We start from the raw sequence: 22,316 nt of genomic DNA, 5'->3' as shown, positions 1-22,316 counted from the left end.
ACAAATTGCAATGTATGAAATACCCCCAAAAGTTGTTTGAGATGAAGAGTTTATTCTCCTCATCTGTCTGAGACCTACTTGAAATGTCCAGTTAGGTTTGAGACAAAAGATGTGAGGAGTCTTGGTTGCTGTTTGTCACTACAGTTGTGCTGAGGTGAAACAGAGATTTAGCAGGCAGAGTAAGGGTGGTTCCTTGCACAGTCCCTGACCTGGGGCTGGCTCTAGCCAAAGGAGCAGGATGCCATTGCATGCCCAGCTCATGGTTTCACAGCTCCCTTTAATCTCCTTTAGTCAGCTGGGAGTTGGCTTTACCCCTAAGGAGAACTTTGCTGAAATTTCTTCAGCATTTTTTTAGTGAGGAAGGCACTATTCTCCTTGCTTCATCCCACCAAAACCCCCAGGAGCCATCCCCACCCCCCAGCCAGATGGCAAGGCTGGAGCAGATGCCAAACCCTGTATCCAAACAGGTTTCCCAGGGGACAGATGCTGAAAACAAGATTCAGCCATTAGCTGGTGGAAGTGCCTGCAAGTGGAACAGCAGGAGCAGCAAGGCTGAGATGGAGCAGCAAACAATCAGTTGCTGTAATTCAGCCAGGGTTATTAAGGTCCTGAGGAAATGTCAAGGAGTTAGAGCTGTCTTAGAGCTTTAGATCAATAGTTTACTTAAAAAAAATAAGTAGAAACACCCCAACAAACTACCAAAACCAGGAAATACAAAAATCTCTGATGTGTGATTCTTCTGAGGTCAGAAAAACTGGACATCTTGTTAAATATCTCTCAAAGATGCAGCAGTCCCTCATCAACTCTTATCAGTTAACTCTGGACAGCAAGGTGAGGGAAAAGAGAAAGATCAGGAGAGCAATAGTGGGTACTGAACATCTCTTTAGTGAATAAAGTTGTAAGAGGAACAAATGTCTACCAGGTGAAACTAGAGAGCCACTGAAGAAAATTCCCAGTGGCATTAATTGGTGCTTTCTGTTCTCCAAGTGAGCCTGGGTGCAGTTCTGGAAAATAACTTTTAGTGAAAACACAGTCTGTGCTTCAGTCAAACCAACAAGATTAGGGCTTTAATAATAAACATGTGCATAAACCTTGATCAGGATGTTGGACTAGATAATGTGATAATGAAGTGCACAGTATTTTGGGTTTTGCTGTTTGCTGTCAGGTTAGGTCTGTCTGCTCCTGAGGGCTGGGTTTGCACTGTGTGGAGGTGCAGCTGATCCAGCCCACAGCCTGCTCCAGGCCCTGGTGACAGACAGAGGAGCAGGAGTGTCTGTAACCTAGGGCAGTTCCTCCTCCTCCCTCCTGCTCTGTTTTCCAGCCTGTTTGTTTATATTTCACAGCCCTGAGGGAAAATGCCACTTAGAGAGCTGCAGAACGGTGGATGGTGACACCCTGGAGAGAAAAGCAGCAGACAGCAACTGGTATTGGTGGCATTAAGATGACACTCACACTTCATGCCTTCTTTCACACTTTCGATACAGTTGCACAGGCACAGAAGTTATAAAGGCATCGGTGGAATTGGTTATACTGTTTTGAAATGAAACTCAATGAAAACTCTGTGCTGAGGATCACAGAATTACAGTGTGACCTAAGAATAATGCCTGTGATCATGGTGTTCTCCAAGAATATATCTTTAAATGCATGATGGGAGTTGGTTTATTTTTTTTTTTGCAAGGAAACAAGCATGTCCTTTCCTAACTGTTCCTTAAATAGGATTGCAAGCTTATTTATGTTTTTCTGATTGCTCAAATGGACAGCTGTGAATCCAATGTAATGTTGACTTTACATTTTGAGGAAGCAAATGGAAAGAACATTTAAGTATAAGGGGTGTATATCTATGAATTAGGGTTCAAGCAGATGTTGATTTTTAGAACACAAGTTTTCTAACGCAGTTTTTACAGCCAAGATGCAACAATAATCTGGAATTGTTCAGAAAGAATTGTGAAAATAATCAAGCTGTGGAACAGGCAAAGATTTCCAGAACTTCTGAAGAGTAAAAAAGAATATTTAAGCTATAACTTTAATTGTATAATTAAATGTGTGTGCGAGGCTTATGCAAGCTATGTGTAATTTATCAAGCTATATTTCATTCAATTTAATAAGACAGAGAGTTCTGTTTAGAATCATTTTAGTCTTTATAATCCTATCCTGTTTCCATTTAGATTGATTCAATAATGAGTACAGTAGAACAGGATTTTATTCTATTAAAAATTCACTCAGAATAAATTCCCAGCACCTAGGGAGAGCTTTTCATATGCAAGGAGCTACAAACACACATTAAGAATTTCAGTAATCCAGCAGCAGAGCATTCAGTGTGTGAACTCTTCCAGGCACACAACTGCAGGCAGTGCCCCCAGGACACACCTGTGTGTGGGAAGTGTGCCAGCCTGGCTCCTCAGGAGCCTGTGAGCCATTTCACATCAGTGAAAATGATTGACCTCTGGTCATGGCCACAGCCTTAACTGTGCCCTTGGGATTTGTTATAAAAATGAAAGCACATTTTGGTTGTGCTGGCATGGTACATTATTCCTTTTTCTTACTTTTTCATCTTTTCCCATCTGCCTTTCCCTCTGCCCTTTCTAAGCTTGAGAAGACAAAACAAAGTACTCAGAGGGTAAAGCTTCTGGATTTCTGCATAGCACAGGGGGAGCAGGGAGATAGAAAAGGAGTCATTTATGCAGGAAAAGTGTAAAACCACTTTGGTGGCTTTGCAGAATATACAGCTGAGGTAATCACAGCTGTGTTAGCAGCAGAGGTGGAGAACTGGAGCTACAGAGCCAAGTGTGTTTCTTGGGTCTGGCTGCAAAGGGAGGAGCCTGACTGAGGCAGGGTGAATTCTCTGTGTGCTCCAGAGGAGGCTCTGTAAAGGCAGACATAAAAGAAAGACCCAGGGGCACACAAGGAAGTGCTCACAGCTCTCTGGGAGAAAAACTGACATGAAATACAGAGTTTGTGAGCAGCAAGTAAGCCACCAAGTTTATGTAAAAGTACTGAAATAAACATGCTTTCCTGTTTGATTCCTGATTCATTAAGTGAATCATAGCTTTTGATACATTTTTAAAATAAATAACATTTCATAAAACTACCTTACTTTTTTATGAAATTACTTTGCTATTAGAAATATTTCTACAAATCATAAGTCTTAGGTAGCTGCTTATGTTAAAGGAGTCAAAAATAACAAAATTAGGGTTGGCAAACATGGGAAATATCCTAGATAAAACAAAGACAAATAACAGAATTTGAGTGTAATAAAAATACATTTTTATAAAACAAAATTATCTTAATTTTCTTTTAGTTGTATTTAAGAGGTTATCAGATTAGCACTTTTATTGGGACTCTCATAGCTTTTATTCCTTGCAAAGCTATACAATTCATTATTGCTGTCTAAAAGGGTTTAATATGCTTTCAATTTGGTTATACTGTTTTAAATACCAGTATCACATTAAATACCATTAAATACTGGTATTTAATGTGATCAAAAGGCTGGAATCATAATGCTGGAATGTGCAAACGTAGGATTCATGCTGACCTTTGTGTAAATTGCTAAAGAAATACAGATATGGAAACAAGTGATGAAATCGATGCTACTCCAGCTGTGCACAGGTGTGTGTTTCCTGGTGGCTGGGGGTGCACCACTCATTGTTTCTGTAGAGCAGCAGGTGGGACAGCAGGAGCAGCTGCTCACAATCTCCACTCCTGTGCCTTCCAGGCCACAGGTATCCAACAGCTGGATTGAAACCCCAGTACCTGCAGCAGCAAGGCAGGGCAGGAAACATGAAAAATGTATTGCCAGTGCTCATGTCTTTGTGTGAATAAGCCTCTGTGTCTTTTCCAGGTGTTTTGTGAAGTGACAAGGTGGAGAATGCTTGTCCCTGATTTCACCTTTGGCAGGCAGATGAGTGATGCATGCAGGACATCATCATGTTCTCAGGAGAGCAGGGAGCTGTGTCAGCTTCTCTGGGCGCTCCTCGTAATCTTTGGCCCCTGCTTGCCAGTGTCCCTCTGTCCCACTCCTGGCCTTTCCTGAGCTCAAGGGATTCCTCACTTCAGAATGTGAAATGGATTTTCATTCATGTTTCTCTTGGGTTGACAAGGTAAAATCATTCATTGCTATAACTAAATCAAGGTTAGAGTTTATTAAAGCATTTGGATGCTATTGTATTGCCAGTACAACAAGTAATTCAACACAAAAATCAAACATGCTGGTTTAGCTTCAGTAAGGATTTCTACAGGATAATGGCACACCAGCTTCTTGTGGTTATTATAATCCCACTTATCAGTCTTTCTGTGGCTCCTTTTATTTTCTCCATGTTACTCTTGCTCATTCAGCAATGATTACATCATATTAGTTAATAATGTCTTACTGAAGCACCTGACACTTCTTTTCTGCAGTCACTGGTTTTAGCCAATTTTGTTGCAGGGAAAGGGCCAAAAAGCTGATCCTGTAGTTTATCCATAGGCAAAAGGGAACTACTATTTCATGCAGTAGAAAACATGCAAATTTCTTTATTGATATTTGTAGATCTGGATTTCTGCATTCAGCCAAGGTATCTAACAGGAAACCTGTCTAGGACTGGGTGCATAATATTCAAAATTGAAATGGTTTCCCTCACAGAACTGCCTTAGGTGAAAAGAGTCAATTCTTATCAGACCATCCCCATTTAATCTCTAATCCTGATTAACAACTGATTTTGTGATGCTCATTTAGTATGATAGTAAGTGCTATCAGTCATATTATAGCTTCTTCAATTAATTTGATCATTTCCCTTAGGAATACACATACAGCAAATCGTTTCTGTGAATGTTGGCAGCTTTTATAAATTGTTTCAATTAAATCACATTTTCACCCTTCTGATATTGCTCTAAATTTTAATTATTTTCCATTGCAGACTACTGGTTTAACGATGACCTGAGTATATTTCTTAAAAACTAGCTGTGGGTGTGGCTGCATACAGCAAGGGTTTGTTCCTTGTGGACTGGTTATTGCCCACTCTTTATGGTGTTTTCTGCAAGCACTCACACCTTGGAGGTCAGATCAGGACAGCACTGAGCACTCTCACTGCAGACATTTTGTACCTCACAGGAAAAGCAGCCTAGATGAAAATACAGAGTGACATTTTGTACATATTGTGATTAGACCATGCATTCTTAAATTGTCAATTGTGAAATGCATTGTTACAGGAAAAAAGAACCTTCTTCCCTTCTAGTTTTAAATGCAATTCATGCAATTTATCTGAAGGTTGCAAGAAATCCTTACAATATGGAAAATATTTAGAAGTTCTAAACTTTTTCTCTGGAAGTTTTGCTTTTTTTTAGAAGTAATGCTGAATTTTCCTTTTTCTTTATTCTGGTTTCTTCTACAACCTGTTTCACACTTCCCCATCAGACTCGTTGTTCCACATTTTCTCCCTGAATCAAGTATCTATCATATCACTTTTTTTCCCAAATATTTGCTGGTCTGCACTTCCAAAGGTCAAAAATTTTTCTTTTCTGACTCCTTTAAGATAGAAGAATTTTTCTAGCAAAAGCAAGGATCCTCTTCAGCAACAAAAGCAACTGTGTTTGTGAGCACAAGTAGGGAATAGCTTGGATTGGCCAACTGCTATAATTTTGGGTTTGTTTGTGATAAGGAGAGATTCAGAAGCAACACAAAAAAACAGCAGTACTTCAGACTGTCAGTGTGGGAGGAAGGTTGATTAAACCAGTGCCCCTGATGTTTCCTCATCTAGCTTATTTCTTAAAATTAGGGGACAGAGTTAGAACCTCAAATCAGGGCAAATTAAAATAAAAGGAAGCTTTCTTTAGCACAGTGCAGCCAACTGACAGTCAACAAACAAAATGCAGAAAGGAAATGTCAATAGACAGTTGCAATGATATTTTTAAGAGCCTAGCAGCAAGAGGAGATCATTCAGGTCCTGATGAGCTCCAGCAGGAGGTTCCACTTGGGCCTTTTGAGGACAGTAGAAAAAGCAGCTTAGAAACCACTTGGTTGCACTCTGCAGCATTCATTTCTGTCATTGCTCCAGCAGATCAGACATGCTCAGAGCTACACACCCCAGCATGTGTTCAACTCTGTGAGATGGCCTGGAGCTGATTCTCCAGACCAACAATCTTTGGTTTAACTGAGCTGAGACTTCAATTCCACATTTGTAGGAGCAGAATCTGTAATGGCATCTGAAGAAAAATTAAAATGGGTCTTTGTTCACATTAAAGGTGGTGTTTTTGTCAGCATGGAATAACTTTTGCCCTCCAGACAGACATGTCCAGCTACATCACTGCTGCAGATTAGGAGTCCTTGAAGGAACATCCTCCTCTTAGCAGGAATATTTGAATTTTCAGCTATGTTAGTATGAACTCAGCTTCAGACAGGGCATAAATCTGATCATTACATTGAATCCTACCCTAGCATTAAATTTGAATCATGACTAATGGGTGTATCTTGGGATGAGGGCCTGTGCCTTCCCTACACAGAAATTTACAACTGTGATCATTATCACAAGCAATAAACACCAGCTTATAAATACCTCAGCTGCACAGCAGAGCTGCATGGCTGAAGCCTTGTGCAGCTGCTTTTGAGTCAAGCAAGGACTCTTTTTTTTGCTTTTGAGTCAAGCAAGGACTCTTCTCATCCCACTCTCCTCTCCTGCTGCCTCCCTTTAGGCCTCCCCCGACCATGCTCTGTCCTGCTGTGCTCTGTGTGGGCTCTGCTGTGCTCCACAGGTACCCCCAGGAGCTTTGAAGGAGACTCTGAGCTAGAATAAGGTACAGGAATATTTTGTTGCTTTGCAAATATTTTTGCTTCCCTTCCTACCTATCTTAAAGAGTTGACATTGTCTGAGTTCTTCAACATATTTGCTGCCTGAGCCCATTCCCAGAACTCAGATGCTGTAAATTGGTTACAAATACTAAGTTGGTTATTATTGCCAGGAGGTCACCTGAGATTCCTTGTACTGTGATGAAAACTCCCTCTTTTATTGGTGTTTTTAGTAAGAGATTTGACTGTTTAAAGAAAGTGCTTTCTAAGGCTGGGAAAAATAATAAAATTAGAAGTAAGGTCTCTGAAAGTTGGAAATACGTTTAAAGAACCTGACAGAGCTTTCATGTTCCTCAGTTGGGGTGGCATAAGCTTATGACAGGGTATGTTTCACTCTTAATTTGCAGGAAGATAAAAGAACCTTTAATTCGTGGTTTTTGCATTCAAATAGAGGATATGACCAGACTGACCAGAAAAGTTTCTTTCCCCATGTCATGTACTCCACTGACACATGCAATAGGGAAAAAAGAAGAAGCTAGCTTTTAAAGAGGATTTATTAACTGTTAATTAGGTGCATCAAAATTAAGAATCTGGCTCTTATTTTTACCACTTGGAATAGAAACATCATAGCTATCTGTTTCACTGTGTTCCTAAGTAATTAAGCAGGAGTGAAAATAGGTGCGCCCTATTAAAAATCTACACTTTGTACATTTGTACATTAATCTGTGTACAGTGTACTGTCTGTACATAGGTGCAGTATGTAACCAAAATTTACATAAAATGGACAATAGGACTTAAGAAACATACCTGCTATGGTATGGAGAGAAACAAATTTGAATACTTATGATCCCTGAGCTCAGATTCAACTCATTTTAATGCATACAAGATCTGCTCTCACTTGCTGTTTAGTAATTTTTTCAGCTTCTGTCCTTGAGCACTGACTTTTATAAATAAAAGCTTTCATTAACTCTCCTTTGGTCTCCAAGAAATTTTTAATCCTTCATTCACACAAACAGCTACAAATAAGTGCTCATTTCTGTTTATCTCACTTGTTGGTGACATTTTTTATTAATTTTGATCAGTGCCTTTGCATTCTACCCCAAGTTGTCTCCTGTGCAGCTGGTTATTCTCCAGTTACATCCTCAGACTCCTCACTGTAACTGATCAAGGTATGAGCTCAGTAAAACACACCAGCCCCCTTCCAAGCACACTGGTTTATTTGGTTTGAATGGGAATTTAGATAGAATGAAAATAAATGTTTGTGGTTTAATTTCTTGCCATATTTATACAAAATAAAAATGTTAAAACAATGCAGTTTGCTTTGTGGTGGTCAAAAATAAGGCAGAAATAGAGGAGAAAAAGGGTTTTGAATCTGCACTTGTCAAGAAATTATCTGTATGATTTGCTTGTTGATTCATGTTTCTCGTTTGCATCATTTCCAGCTAGAAGCTCTCAGGAGCAGGATCACTCTCAGTCTCATCCTCCTTCTCTTGCTGACAGTTAGCATGACAGTCCACAGAGCATCAGCAGTGCCAGAGCCTCAGCTGTGTGCCATGGGCTCTGGCAGTGCATCTAGGAGTGATTTGGAAAAGAGGCAAACACAACTTCTGTGCTGAGGAAAGACAACTCTTTCAATGTGACAGAAATAAAGCATTTCATCCAGCCACCAGAAGGAAGGGACTTCATGGAGCTGACCACTTAGCTGCTGCCCTGACAGGTGGCAATCTATTTCATTACTTTCCAGCAGGTCAGAAAAACATTTTTTTCTTTTTGGTTCACAGATAATTTGAAAGAACTCATACTCTAAGGGGTATATTCCAAAATCCATTTCATATAAAGCTTTTGGCCCATTCAGTCTCTAGCCTCTAAGTATAAAAGAGAGCTGCTGCCACTGGTAAAGTCACTGAGCAAACTCCAGCTGAGACTGGGGTCCTCCTCTCATTTCTGTGCTGGACAAAGCATTCTGCAGCCTATGTTCCCTGCCAGGTGGGGATGCCCCAAAGACAGGGCAGGTTTTCTGCTGTTTCTTCAGTTATACATTATATACAGGGGATGCTTTATACACAATGAGAGTAAATCTATTTTCAGTCCCTAGCTATGGTTCCTCGTGTGCTGTGGAGTGAAGCTGTTCCTGGCAGTGCTGATCTCAACCATGTGTCAAAAATTTCCTTGGTACTCACTGAGTTCCAGCTACCAAAACTCTTTATCCTCTGAACACATACAGGATGTGGCCTATGGCAGTATTTTTCATTCTCTGCCTTCTTTCCAGTAAATAAATCGAAGTTAATCTTCTAAATAGAGTTCCTGAATTATGTTATTTACAGAATGAGCCCTAAAGAACATTCCCCAGACGTGTCCTTTCTTTTTTCCCGAGTGAGTGCAGAGGTTCTGCTGACATTTGTTAGGTGTGGACATCTTTGCAGGGGACTGTTCAAATTATCAGCAGACACTAAACACTGCTGGCACTTTCAAAGTTTGGTGGTATAGACAACACTTTCACACCAGCAGTATCCTCAGCAAGGGGAACCAAGAACAGTGAAGAACAGCTTAAAAGTCTGCTGCTAGTTCAGTCTAACAAATATAATTTGTGCAGTACATCTCAACTGCAAAGTGATCTAGCTAATGAATCCTTAAATTTCACTCTGGCAGCAATTCAGAGAGTTCCCTAAAAGTGAATGATTAGAGTTATCTTCTCTATTTTTAATGAGACATATCCTAACACTGTGAGCTTCCTGCAGAATCAGCATCCTGGGAATCATCTGCAGGCCATGTGCTTTCTACTAAATGGAAGGGGAAACACAGAGCATATCTATATTGTTGAAATTGCTTGTTGGGCATTTCACAGTGGTGTCTTGGGCAGGGGAACTGCAGAGAGTTCAGCAAGAATCAGAAGTTGCTTGGCCTGTGTGTCAGTTCCCCTGCAGCTGGGTTACACACAGGGCTACACAATACAGAGCAGGTTAATTAGAAACCAGACATCCCCTGGAGCAGGCTCTGCCCAGCTCCTTGGCTCTGAGTGCCTCCTGAACAACAAACTGGGTTGATACCCCTCTGAATGAACAATCCACCTCACCAAAATGATACATGGCCCTTGCAGCATTTAGCATCTACAGTTTTAAATTGTGGTACTTATTTTATTTATATCTTTCAGTCTGAACCTTTCCTCTTCTGTTTCAGGATGACTTGGTAAAGATTCCTCTGCATAATAATCTGGTTTCTGATTTTGCTTCCAACATTCTTCAGTTTAGTATCTATTTGTCAGAAGTTAGTTAGTCAGAGAGGAAAGAAGTCACAGTGTTTGAATAATTTTACCTGGAGTTTCAGAAGTTACAACCAAAAAGGGATGACAAACATGATGTGCATTTACAATAGGAAGGAAAGTGCCATTTTCTACAGTGTCAGCAACTCCCATCTTGCTAGTATGTACAATTTTCTAGTGAAAGGGTTTGAAAAAACAAAGGACTCCCTCATCTGGCATCAATGCCGAGAGCAGCAAGATCACAGTGCCTGGCTTCTCAAGGCACTAAATTCCTGAATTATCAATTGCAAATACTAAAAGGGCTAATTACATGATTTAATGAAATAACTTTAAATAATTTAATTCTAAAAGAAATAAATTCTGAGTAAATTATAGCTTCCCATGGAATCTGCTCATTATTTAAAGCTTTATGTGGAATTTGACCACAATTTATAGCTTGGATCATTTCCTGCCACTAGATTTGGCAGGGACTGTACTTGTGTAATAGCATATTAGACTATTTACATCTTAAATGAATCATCAACTTCCTGTAACACCAGTGAGTTTTGTACACGTAGCAATAAAGGCACGCTTTGGAGAGCTCTGCTGTGTGCTGGTCTGCATCTCCCTCGTGGCTTTGGGAACATCTGTGATCTCGGGAAACACGACCTGTGAAACAACTGATCTGCTGGGTCCTGTCTCAGCAGTTTAAGAGCTCTTTAGTCATGGTGTAAAGGTGGAGTTATCAGACAAACGAGGCTGAAGTTAAATCTGAGTGTCCAGCTCTCCCAGGAGAGCTTCCTTTCCAGAAGACCCTGAGGAAAGGTTGGACATTTATAAGCAGACACAGCTGGGAAAGAGACGAGGGGGAGCCACAGTAGCTCCATCAGCCCAGAAAGTTGTGCAATGTGCTGTCCGCAGGGCTCAGCGCCCTCCCTGGAGAACTCTCCCTGTAACAAACACTCTGTGCTGCCCGGGCGCTCGGAAGGCTTCGGGATCTGCCGCTGCCAGAAGGTCGCAGAGGAAAAGGCGCTCCGAGGTCACCTTGGGCTGGAAGGCCACGGAATCTAGGAACGCTGGGACGTGTCCCTCTGGCTTTTCTGCGGGATTTCAAGCGTTCTTACTGACAGGAATGGACGTGAGGAAAATTCCGGGGCTGATAGAGGAATTTTCCTTCTTCCCGGCAAATAGGCTTTCTTTTCGAACGAGAGACCAAACGCAACAAGGTTCCCCTTTTCCTGGAAGCCTGGCACTGCTCCAGCGCCAGAGGCGCCGAGGGGCTCCCGCCTCCCACTCCCTGAGGGGCGATCCCGCTCCCTGAGGGGCGATCCCGCTCCTTGAGGAGAGATCCCGCTCCGTGAGGGGACATCCCGCTCCCTGAGGGGACATCCCGCTCCCTGAGGAGAGATCCCGCTCCCTGAGGGGAGATCCCGCTCCCTTGGCTGCTGTAAAGCCATTATCGAGGGAAAAGGGGCTCGCAGACGGGCTGTGTCCCACTGCCCTGTGGCACGATCGGCGCTGCAGTGTGTCCAGGGAAGGGAAACGAAGCTGGGGAAGGGTCTAGAGCGCAAGTCCTGTGGGGAGCGGCTGAGGGAGGTGGGAGCCTGGAAAAAGGAGGCTCAGGCGGGACCTATGGCTCTGTAATTCCCGGAAAGGAGGGTGTGGCACGGCAGGGTCGGGTTCTTCCCCCCGGCAACCAGCGACAGGACAACAGAACACAGCCTATAGAACTTCTCCTCGTGTGCCAGGGGAGGTTCAGGTTGGACATCAGGAGGAATTTCTCCACAGAAGAGGTGATTAGACACTGGAACAACTGCCCACGGACGTGGTGGAGTCACCGTCCCTGCAGGTGTTCAAGGAACCACTGGACGTGGCACTCAGTGCCATGGTCTAGTTAACACAGCGGTGCTCGGTCACAGGGCGGACACGATGATCTCAGAAGCCTTTCCCAACCAAATTCCTGGGATTTATGTGATTTCTCCGCAGCCGGGAGAAATCTCCCGCCGCCCCGCACCGTATTTACCACTAGTGAGCGCAACCCCGTTACCGTACATACCCACACGGGTACACCCAAAAACCGCGTTACCGTATTTACCGCCACTAACCCGCCGCCGCATTTCAAGGACGTGGAGCCCAACCGTGCTCCCGCACACCACAGCAAAGCCGTAATGCCTCGAGAAAAGCGCATGCGCCGTGTCGCGGCGGGGGCGGGAGCGCGGCCGCGACCCGGTGGGGTGAGGAGAGGAGGAGCGGCCGGTCCCGCCTCCTCCTTCTCCTCCTCCTGCCCGCGGCTCCCGGTGCTGACGGTCCCGCCTCCTGCTCCCCGCGGCTCCCGGTGCCGCCGAGGCCTGCCCCGGCCCTGACTCGCCGGGCCCCGGGGCGCCGCAGAGCCATGGCGCAGCGAAGGGCGGCGGCGGCGTCGGAGAGCGCCAGGCACCAGCGGCAGCTTCTGGAAGGTGCCGGGGGCTCGGGGCGGCGGGAGCGGGGGTGACCTCGCCTTGGCATCGGACGGTGCCCGGTGCGGCTGTCGGTGCCCGGGCCGGTGCCCGGGCCGGTGCCCGGTGCGGCTGTTGGTGCCTCTCGGCGCCTCGGGCACCGGCCCCGTCCCGCGCGGGCACTGGGGCGGCCGGGCCGGGCCGGGTCCCTCGCGGTGCGTGTGGGGTGAGGCGGCTCCCGCCCCTCGGCGGCCGAAACGGGGCAGCGAGCCCTTTCCCTTTTCCTTTGCGTGACGGAAGACGCGTGGTTCCATGTCTGTATGTATTTGTGTGTGTGTGTGTTGGTGTTATTCCACTACCGACACGCTTGGAGTACAGAGAGTGGAAGTGGCAGAAAGCGCAGTGGGCTGAGTTTTCCTTTCTTGCCCTATGAGTTGCTTATTTGTTTATTTATCTGTAATTGATTTTGCTCCTTGGAGAAGGTGTTGTGAGAATAACCCCGGTGACAGTGCAGTGAAACAGGTTGCCCAGAGAGGCTGTGGGGCCTCCCTCAGAGACGACACTCAAGAGCTGTGTGGATGCCTCCTGTTCCTGGGATGACCCTGGGCTGGAAGGTTGCACCCGGTGGCCACTGTGGTCCAGCCTGACAGCCCTGTGATTCCGTGCTTGCAATTGCTTTGTGGATGCTGCCTTTGGCCTCGGCTGACCCGCTGCACACCTGTGGGGTCGCACTGACCTTAAACCTAAAAAACCTCCCAGCCGATAAAATTGCCAGCTCGCCCAGCGGGCTCCGTGGGTTTCGTCATCCAGTCGCTGCATTTCACAACAGTGAGGAGTCAGCGTGACCCACTTGAGTGCTGTGTGTTGGCATTGTAGTTGTGCCAGCGGCATCTGCGAGGGAAAACACAGCCTCGGCTCTTGGAGTGTTCCCCAGGTGACCCTGGGTGTGAAGCTGGGTGAGCCTCCAAGTGCCTGAGGAGAGAGTGGTTTAGTACAGAACACAGCCCAGTGTGGATACAGAGAGTATTTAGCATGGTGTTCATTTCAGTTCTTATTCTTTATGTGTGTAGTTAGATTTGTGTTAATGAATGTCTTGCACTTATGTGGTCATTTTGATAAAAATCTAAAATACAGAAGAGGGCCTAAAATGTCATTGTGTCACTTACTGTACTCCCATTGCTTCGACTACACAAGGACTTAAAGGCTAATAAGCACTTATGTATATATATCCACATGAGTGTAAAATATGTGTAATTCCCAAGCTAGCACTTTATATCATAGGCTAGCATGTGTGTGTTTATGTAGGTTTCCTCCTAATGAGTGTGTCTCACCCAACTGGCTGTATCTGGCAGTCTTTCATTAGAGGGGGAAAAAAAACCCCAAAACTTGTTAATGAGCAGGTTTTAAAGTTACATTGTACATCCTGGAAATTTAACTTCAAGTTGAATCTCTAGTTAATTAGACTGGCAGAAGATTTCTGGCAAAAAGGAAAACATTTGTATGGCTTATGTTGTTCAACTTTGTTTTTCCTCTTTACAAATGTATTTATTAATTGAGGGTTAAATTATTATGGATAGTTGACTTCTGTGGAATGTTTGCCAGCATTAAAACTTCAAAGTTGTTTGAAAGCTTTCAGGGAATGTGAGCAATGTGTGTTATTGAAAGCATTGGTTGGGAGATGTCTACAGAGAGTTTACTTTAATATTCCCTTAAAGGATAAATTTAAAATCTGTTGCAAGTTGTGAGACATTGCTTTGCTATTGCTGGGGTTTTTTCTAACTTTGTTTCATGTTTAATTTCAGGGAAAGCCCTTGCAGAAGGTGGATCAGCTCGGACATCACTTCTTATTTTAGTGTCCATCTTCTTATCAGCTGCTTTCCTCATGTTCCTGGTATATAAAAATTTCCCACAACTTAGTGAGTAAGTATGTTATGAAAGTTTAATTCATCAGTTTATTTGATTTTCAGTATCAGACTGTAGAGGAGCCTGCATGAGGAGATGATACAAGCTCAGAGAATTGTTCTTGATCTGAGGTTTCTGTTGCACAGTGGAGATCCCGTGTTCTGTGGTGTTACCCCTGGCACATTCAGTGGTGATTGACTCTTCTTGGCCACCTTCAGCTGAGATTAGAGTGTGTTTGGTTCAGGCTGAGTTCGCTTGAAACTTCCTTGTGCCTTGGTGAAACTGGAGGCTGTCACCAAAAAGGGAAATCCTTTCTTCCTAGCTAAACTTTGCCCTCTCTTTTTCTCCTTGTTGCACCCAGTGCTTGTGTTGGGATGGCAGGTTGAGCCTGCTTGTCTGACAGCTTCCTTTTTCACTTTTAGTAGTTAAATTTCTGTCTGTTGAACTTGCTCAGCAAGGTCAGTTTGCTAGGGCCCATCCCTAAGCCTGATACAGAGGGAGCAAAGACACTCAAGTGTGCTGCCCAGGTTGCACCAGATGAAGGTGTGACATGAGATTTTGCCCTTAGAACTTTATTTGTTTGTGAGGTGAAGTTCTGCCACTCCTGCTGCACTTCAGCTGTTCTGAGGCAGCTGCAGTTGGTTTTGACTGAAATTTTGCTGCTTTCACTTGCCAAGGGTTGCTTTGCGCAATTTTTTCTTCTTCATCAGTACTTGGTAAGCAAAAAACCAAGAAGCACATCACTGTACTGAATAAAAAACCCAGCTTGCAAATACCTAAAATTGGGGATTTTCTGATATAAACCACACTGTAAATATTAGGTGTTCATCTGAGAACGTTATTACAACAATAATCATGGTTTGTTTGCTGAAGCTGTAATTGAGTGTTGTAGTGTATCTAATTATCTCTGTATTCAGTAAGTAATTGTACTGCACTGTTTGATTATATTTCCATCATTCCTGCTTTTTTTTTTCCTCTTCAGAGAAGAAAGAGAATCTATAAAGGTTCCCAGAGATATGGATGATGCAAAGGCCTTGGGAAAAGTCTTGTCCAAATACAAGGACACGTTTTACGTTCAAGTGTTAGTGGCTTATTTTGCCACATATGTTTTGTATCCTTTTTCTGGTGTAAAGGATAGCTTTGATGTAGTCCTGCTGCTTTGAAAATGAAAAATACAATTTGATAAATTATTGGTCATGGGTGAAGTTTAACATACCTAGGAATGTCTACAAAGAGACAAAAATATTTTAAACTCTTGGAACTTTTCTCTGTGCATTAGTCTTGGTCTTACTTTAGTGTTATCATAACTTTTGAAATAAAGTGAATTTTGAGGTGGAAATTACTGTTTGCTCTAAAAGAAAACTGAGACTACTGCTTTACTCTTCCTTAAGACATTCAAAGACATTTCCACAAAAGGGTAACGTATAGAGTATTTAGCAGTATTTCTGAAGGAAAGTATTTTGAGCCATCTTTCATCCCTCCACTGCCCAAATTCACAAAACCAAATCTGTTTTCTTTTAGAGAAGCAAATTTCTGAAGTACTTTCTGACCAAGGAGACACAATTGTGTTGACTTCTTTTTCTTGAGTGCTGAATATATTAATGAATCATTAAGCACACTCCTAACTGGAACACTTAACTAAAGGTTAAGAACTTTAAAGCTGTAGAAGAGGTTTGTGTCACAGTTTTAATGCAGGAGCCTTTTGTAACTCAGGAGAGTCAGCACTCAACGTGCCATTAGTAATTATCCTTCAGCTCATTCTTCCAGAGTATTCCACAAAAAGTATTTAATATTTCCCCAATGAGAGATCTAGGAAGAAAATGAAAATGTTAGTTTATATATTAACAAGGAGTAGAATATAGTGGCTCTGTACTGAGCTGCTCTAGCAGTTCTAGCTGTGATGACCTTTACTGTCTCAGCAGCAGGCTGTGCTCAGTTTCCAGGCATGGGTAACTGAACCTTGACACAGCTTAGCAAAAGCTGTTCTGGCTGGAATGCATTCAGGAAAATCATTGGCCTTTTTAATATTTCAGTCAGTTCAGCTTGAGTAAAATAGTGTACAGGGTTTTTTTGCTTTATAACTTTTCTATCCAAAGTGGGCAATACATCACAGTCTCAAGTATGCCTAGCAAGCCTTAAGTCCAACAATCTGCTTGCTTATGCTGCAGAAACCTAATTTTTGCCTTTTAAAACATTTCTGACTGAAATTAGTGATCAGCTATTGTAGTTAGTGACTCCCCCAAGCCTGTTTGTAAGGAAGGAATAGCTGCCTTCATCCATTTCAGTCTTCCATGAAACTTGTGCTTATGGGCTTGGACAGGCCTGTGAGCTTCCCAGGGAGAGTGTCTGGAACTGCACATCTCCAGTCAACAGGGTAAAATCAGAGTAAGTGTTTTCTGGAGGTCACAGTAAATCCTCTGGGGGAGTTGTAGCCCAGACAAAGAGAAAAGTGTAGTCAGCTTTTGTTACTTTGTGACTTATTCTTTGTATGTGTAGTGATGGAGCTGCACCTTGCTGCTCTTGCTTGAGTTCTTGTGCTACTCTACAAGAGGTTTGTTAAGTAAGGGTCTTGAGAGGCCCTGCCTGTTTATGCTTTTTCTGATTGTAAAATGTATCCTGACTGCTTACAAAACTAAGAAGCATGTAGCTTTTTAGAAATGTCTTTTTCCTTAACTAAGATACATCCAGCTTGCAAACATTTGCTATTCCTGGGTCTATATTCCTCAGTATCCTGTCAGGGTTTCTTTATCCCTTCCCACTGGCCTTATTTCTTGTTTGTTTGGTAAGTATGGCAAATAGTTTATGAGGGCATATATTTCTGTCCATTTGGAATACAGCCATGCACCTGAGCAGTTTCCTGTTGGAAATGATCAGTCTGAGACTGGCATACACTTCCATTTCTGATAACTATTGAGTTCTTACTCAGCTCTGCTGCAGGGCTGGCATTGCACACAAAATTCACTGTAGCACTGGGTGATGATCCAAACCACTGAGCTGTTCCTCCAGGTTTGCTTTATAATGAAGGTTCACATTGGAGTGTGAATCAGCCAGTTTCCCATACTCTAAATTTCCCATACTCTAAATACCCATACTCTAAAAATCTAATTTCCCATACAACACTAAATTTGTTTAGCATCTGCCAGAACCCAGTTGTAATTTCATTACACAATTACTGTGGTTTTATTATCACACTGCAAAATACATCTGGTTTTTAACTGGTTTAAATATGCAAGAAGCTTAGTTTAAGATTTGAAATGTATGTTATCATCAAGCTTTAAAATATGTCATGGGCAAGGGATGCAATGACAGCGAGCCTTAAGTATTGAGAAGGTAGGGAGGACCCTGTTCACTTTTTATGTTTGAATGTCTTTAATGGCATTGTGCTTCTTATTTGCAAAGCTTTCACTGTTCAAAGTCTTAAAACTGCAGAAGCACTCAATATTAACTGATAAGTAATCAATGTTGTCTTCTTTGAGTGTTGAGATTGATTGAAATGCCTTGGAAATAAACTGTCTTGGGTCAACAACATTCTTAGGGACTGTGTTCATTCTGCTGGAGGAGAGCCCTAATGGAGGGCTGCATGGACACCTGCTCTAGGCAGGCAGGGTAGTTAATACAGACACAAGGCTGACATTAAGTAGAGTTTCTGCTCATTTGTTGTCTGGTTTTTTTTTTTTTTTTTTCCAGTGCTCAGGACTTGGGGCTTCATTCTGCTACATGCTGTCATACCTAGTGGGACGTCCCGTTGTATACAGATATTTAACAGAAAAAGCAGTCAAATGGTCAGAACAGGTAAGGTTTCTAGAGATGTTGGAATTTATTGTACAAAATGTGTCAGGGAGTAGTGTGGAAAACTGGGAGGTCTTGTGCTCATGTATGCAGTTACACAGAAGGGATTCTGGAAGCATTCCTGATTTTAGGGTATTTCCCATGAGAAAGTTGTTCTTACCTAGGAAGTGTTTGCAGCTGATCACCCCCCTGGTTTATCTAGTGTCAATAGGAAACCTCTCCAGTTTCAGGTCATTTCAAGTAATTGCTCTCTAAGCATTAGCACTAATGAAAGCTGGGTTTGTGTTTTTGTGTTGGAGGAACCTGTAGCTGGATGTCTGATTGAAAAACCTTAATTTGAACGTGTTATTGTAGTTGGAGCATTTAGAAACTTTTTCTTGAGTATCTGGTTACATTAGTTTCAGCAGATCTTGAGTGTGAGGTGAACCTAAAGGTTTTGCAGTACAGAAATACAGTGTGAGTTGTATTTGACCTTATGTGTCTTTAATTGATGCTCTGAAACATTTGAACAAGTTTTTTTTTGTTTCAAGTATAAAGCACATGTACTCTGTTCAAGATTTTTTTCTGAATCACATAAAAATGCTTTAAGCTTGTTCCTCATTAAATAAGATACAGAGGTGTGTCTGGCACAATTGACCTTGTTAGATTTTACAGCACCACTTTGACTCTTGACCCTAGTAAATCTTAACATTGCACTATAATCTTGAGGCTATTCTGAGTAGCAGGTGGTTACTGTTGCCATTAGTAGAACTGAATATGTGATTTAAAATTGCATGTGCAGCTCATATCTCAGTGTTTCCAGGTTAATTGGACTGTGTCATGCTTATTATGCTGGCATATTGAGGTTAAGGCATTTTATATACAGCATTAGTCAACATGTAAATATTGTCCTTTATTAAGGTTTAAAAAACCCACAGGGCTCCTGATTTTGATGTTACAGTAAAATCTAAATTTGACTAAAGCTGAAAACAGGGTTGTGACTGGGATGAGCTGCCATGTGAGAGTTCAGGTGGAATTGCAATCAGACCAGGTTTGTTTTCAACTGGCTGAGGCTTAAGCTGAGTGCAGGTCTGCCAGGCTAGGCCAGAATTGAGGATGCTCAGCTGTCCTTGCAGCTTGGCTGCAGTTGCCCTTGCTGTCTGAAAGGGCTGAGATGGGCTGAAGGAGAGGGGCTTTCTTTGTTGTAGCATTGGTGTGAGGAGCTGGGCTAGACCTGAGCGCATCATTAGGACTGTGAATGAAGTTGGGGGTGTTGTTGCTCCTGGGTAAATGTTCATGCTGAGCACTGTGACCTCTGGCTCTGGCTTTGGAGCTGTGCTGGAGCAGCCACCTCATGGAGTTCAGAGCTGTGACCTGGCTGAGTTTCCAGGTGAGGAATGTTGCTGTGTTTCAGGCTCGATCACAAGTTAGGACAGAACAGCTTGAGGAACAAACTTCATTGCTGGTTCCTGGAAAAGCTTTAGGAGTGGGGTGACAGGCTGGCAGTGCTGGCTGGGCTGTGGCTCTGCCTGTGACTGCTTTGCTGCTTGAGCTGGCTGAGTCAGTCAGACACATCACTGCTCTGCCACACACTGCTATTTCCATGATCTGATGTATTTAACAGGCTGATCTCAGTGTATTTAACAGGTGACTCACTGGGCTCTCTTTCCCACATCACACATTTTTAACTGATTTTTATGTTTGCAACATGTAAATGTCTACCAAATATAGGGGAAAAAACTCTTGAAACCTCTATGGTTATGTATTTTCAAGGCAGAGATTTTTTTTAACCAAAGTTTTGTTTGTTTGGTTTTTTTTTGGCAGGTTGAACGACATAGAGAACATCTCATTAACTACATAATATTTTTGAGAATAACACCTTTTCTCCCCAACTGGTTTATCAATATCACATCTCCTGTAATCAACGTGCCATTGAAAGTGTTTTTCATTGGCACTTTCCTAGGTAAGAATTGTGGCTAGTGAGCCACAGTTTGGGGTGGCCAGAAGAAGAGGCATACACTATAGCTATTTTAATTTTTAGTTTTCATGTGCTTTTTGGCATGGTTTTGCACATACTTTTTAATCTGATTAGGAAACAATCCAGTATTTTTCCTTTATTAACTTTATGAAAAACTTCATTATTTTTCCTTTATGAAAAGTCAGTTTGTAAAGAGATAACTTGAAATCTGGAGAGTTTCAAGAGCAGAGATTATTTGCTTAGTCTCCTGTATTTGCGTTTGCATTACAAATACTAAGAATGGCTTAAAACCAATTTTTTGGATAAAGGTTTTTTATCTTTGAATTCTGTATTTTCTGCACTCTTTTAAGAAAAAAGTACAAGACAACAAAATCTCAACGTTCTGGTATTAAAATTGGGATGACTAATTTTGAAGTGTTTTGTACCCTAACAAGCTGTTTTTTCATCCTTTCCTTGCTCCAGGTGTAGCACCACCATCTTTTGTAGCCATTAAGGCAGGAACAACGCTGTACCAGCTTACAACAGCAGGGGAAGCTGTTTCCTGGAACTCTGTTTTTGTCCTCATGATTCTAGCCATCCTCTCCATCCTACCAGCTCTGTTCCAGAAGAAGCTGAAACAGAAGTTTGAATAAGGATCAAACTGGACCAGAATTTCCCATACTTCATCTCAGGATCAGCACTTCTGATATTTGTATATTTGCTTTTCTATTGGATCTTAAGCAATTCTAGGGGAGGCTTGTGATTGATAAGAATGTCTTTAAATGAACACATGGCCTTAGAGTGAAGGAGATGTGTTCAGAAATGTACTGCATATAGTTTTGTAACCAAACACCAGTGTTTTACTTTGGGATGGTGTGTGTGTGGCCCTCAGGGTGAGGGAACTGAGAACATGGATGAAACATTTTGCTCTGGTTATATGCAGAGCAAAAACTGTGATGTAGACATAACCTACAGGTGATGCTCTCTAACACTTGCAGGAAAACCCCCTGAACAATTCAGCCCAACTTTGTAACATTCTCTGTAGGCTTGCATGTCATCTGCTCTGAGAGCATTTCTCACTAACAATATTCCCCTTCTTTTTTGCCTTGGGGAGTTTCCAAATAATGTAACGGTGCTCACTCAGAAACAAGGGTTCTCTGCAGTACTTTAACTACAATGTTATTCTCATCCTGGTTGTTTACTTCTATTTATTAGTGCTGTATGCAATTAAATACTTGAACCTACATCTGCTTTACTTACTGGATTAACAAAGGCAAAGTGTCACTTCATTCCCTCTTGGTCCCTGTAAAGTTTTATTCTGGGAGCAGATATAGGAAGGGAGGGAGCAGCTTAGAATTCATATCTTGGCTAGCTGATGATTTTTAATCTCTAATTTTCATTTTTAAATATTGATTGTTTTGCCAATATTTCACTTGCATAGATTTATCCTGCCAACTTAAGGAAGTGATGGTATGATTATATAAAACTTGCAGTTTTCAAGTGATTTAAAAATGCTTAAGCAGTGTAATGTTACCATTTCTCAAGCAATATGTAAAGAGTATAAAATTTCTCACTGCAGCTTGATTAGCTACAAGAAATGTCAGGTACACAAACTGGTGCAGTTCCTATCAGACAGCTGATCCCAAATAATGTTCAGAGCACCATGGAACAGCAGGCTCTTGTGTCAGTGTATATAAAATGGGGGTTCCACTGTCTGCCAAGGCAGTGAGCAGCCATGCCTCACCTCCAGTAGCAGCGTGTGTGTGCTGTCAGTAAGGTACAAGGTACCTCCCCTGTGCTTCCAGCTGTGCTTGTTGGTTGTGTTGTCAGTGGAGCCCCTCAGCCAAGGCCCTGGGCAGTGAGGAGCTGGGCGGCACGTGGCTGTTTTATCCTGCTGAAACCAGTGCTGCTCACGTGGTTGGAGCTGATGCCCCTGCAGTGCCTTGCTGGACAGGGACTCAGCACATCAGCATGGCCTCCAGTTCCAGGGTTTGTTTGTCTGTGTCCTCTGTTAACTCGTGATCATATCATAGATCTTTGAGATGTAAGAGAGTGTGATAATAAAAGGTACTGACTGGTACCTTTAAAGGGTTTATTCATTTTTGTAACATAATGTTCATTGACTGTTTCGTGTCATCACAGTATTACTTGTAAATATATAGTAAATATTATTGATACACCATTTGTCTTTTATTTAAATCCAGGCTGCACAGTAAATGCTATTTTTTACATAAGTATATAAAGGAATTTGTATCAGTT

The 22,316-nt window shown here is 42.4% G+C and overlaps 1 protein-coding gene across 1 annotated transcript; it reads left to right on the top strand.

The window, feature by feature from the left end:
• The first annotated feature begins 12,246 nt into the window (after positions 1–12,246).
• Positions 12,247–21,300, top strand: TMEM41B (transmembrane protein 41B). The gene is made up of 7 exons (XM_064715081.1): positions 12,247–12,451; positions 14,233–14,350; positions 15,315–15,443; positions 17,021–17,114; positions 18,020–18,124; positions 19,925–20,063; positions 20,541–21,300. The coding sequence occupies exons 1-7, from the start codon at positions 12,388–12,390 to the stop codon at positions 20,708–20,710; spliced, it is 819 nt and encodes a 272-aa protein (XP_064571151.1). The 5' UTR covers positions 12,247–12,387; the 3' UTR covers positions 20,711–21,300.
• Positions 21,301–22,316: the final 1,016 nt, after the last annotated feature.

Source organism: Zonotrichia leucophrys, chromosome 5 (assembly GCF_028769735.1).
Source record: "Zonotrichia leucophrys gambelii isolate GWCS_2022_RI chromosome 5, RI_Zleu_2.0, whole genome shotgun sequence".
Lineage (NCBI taxonomy): Eukaryota > Metazoa > Chordata > Aves > Passeriformes > Passerellidae > Zonotrichia > Zonotrichia leucophrys.
The sequence above is the reverse complement of the archived record's forward strand: the minus strand, read 5'-3'. Positions and strand labels throughout refer to the sequence as shown.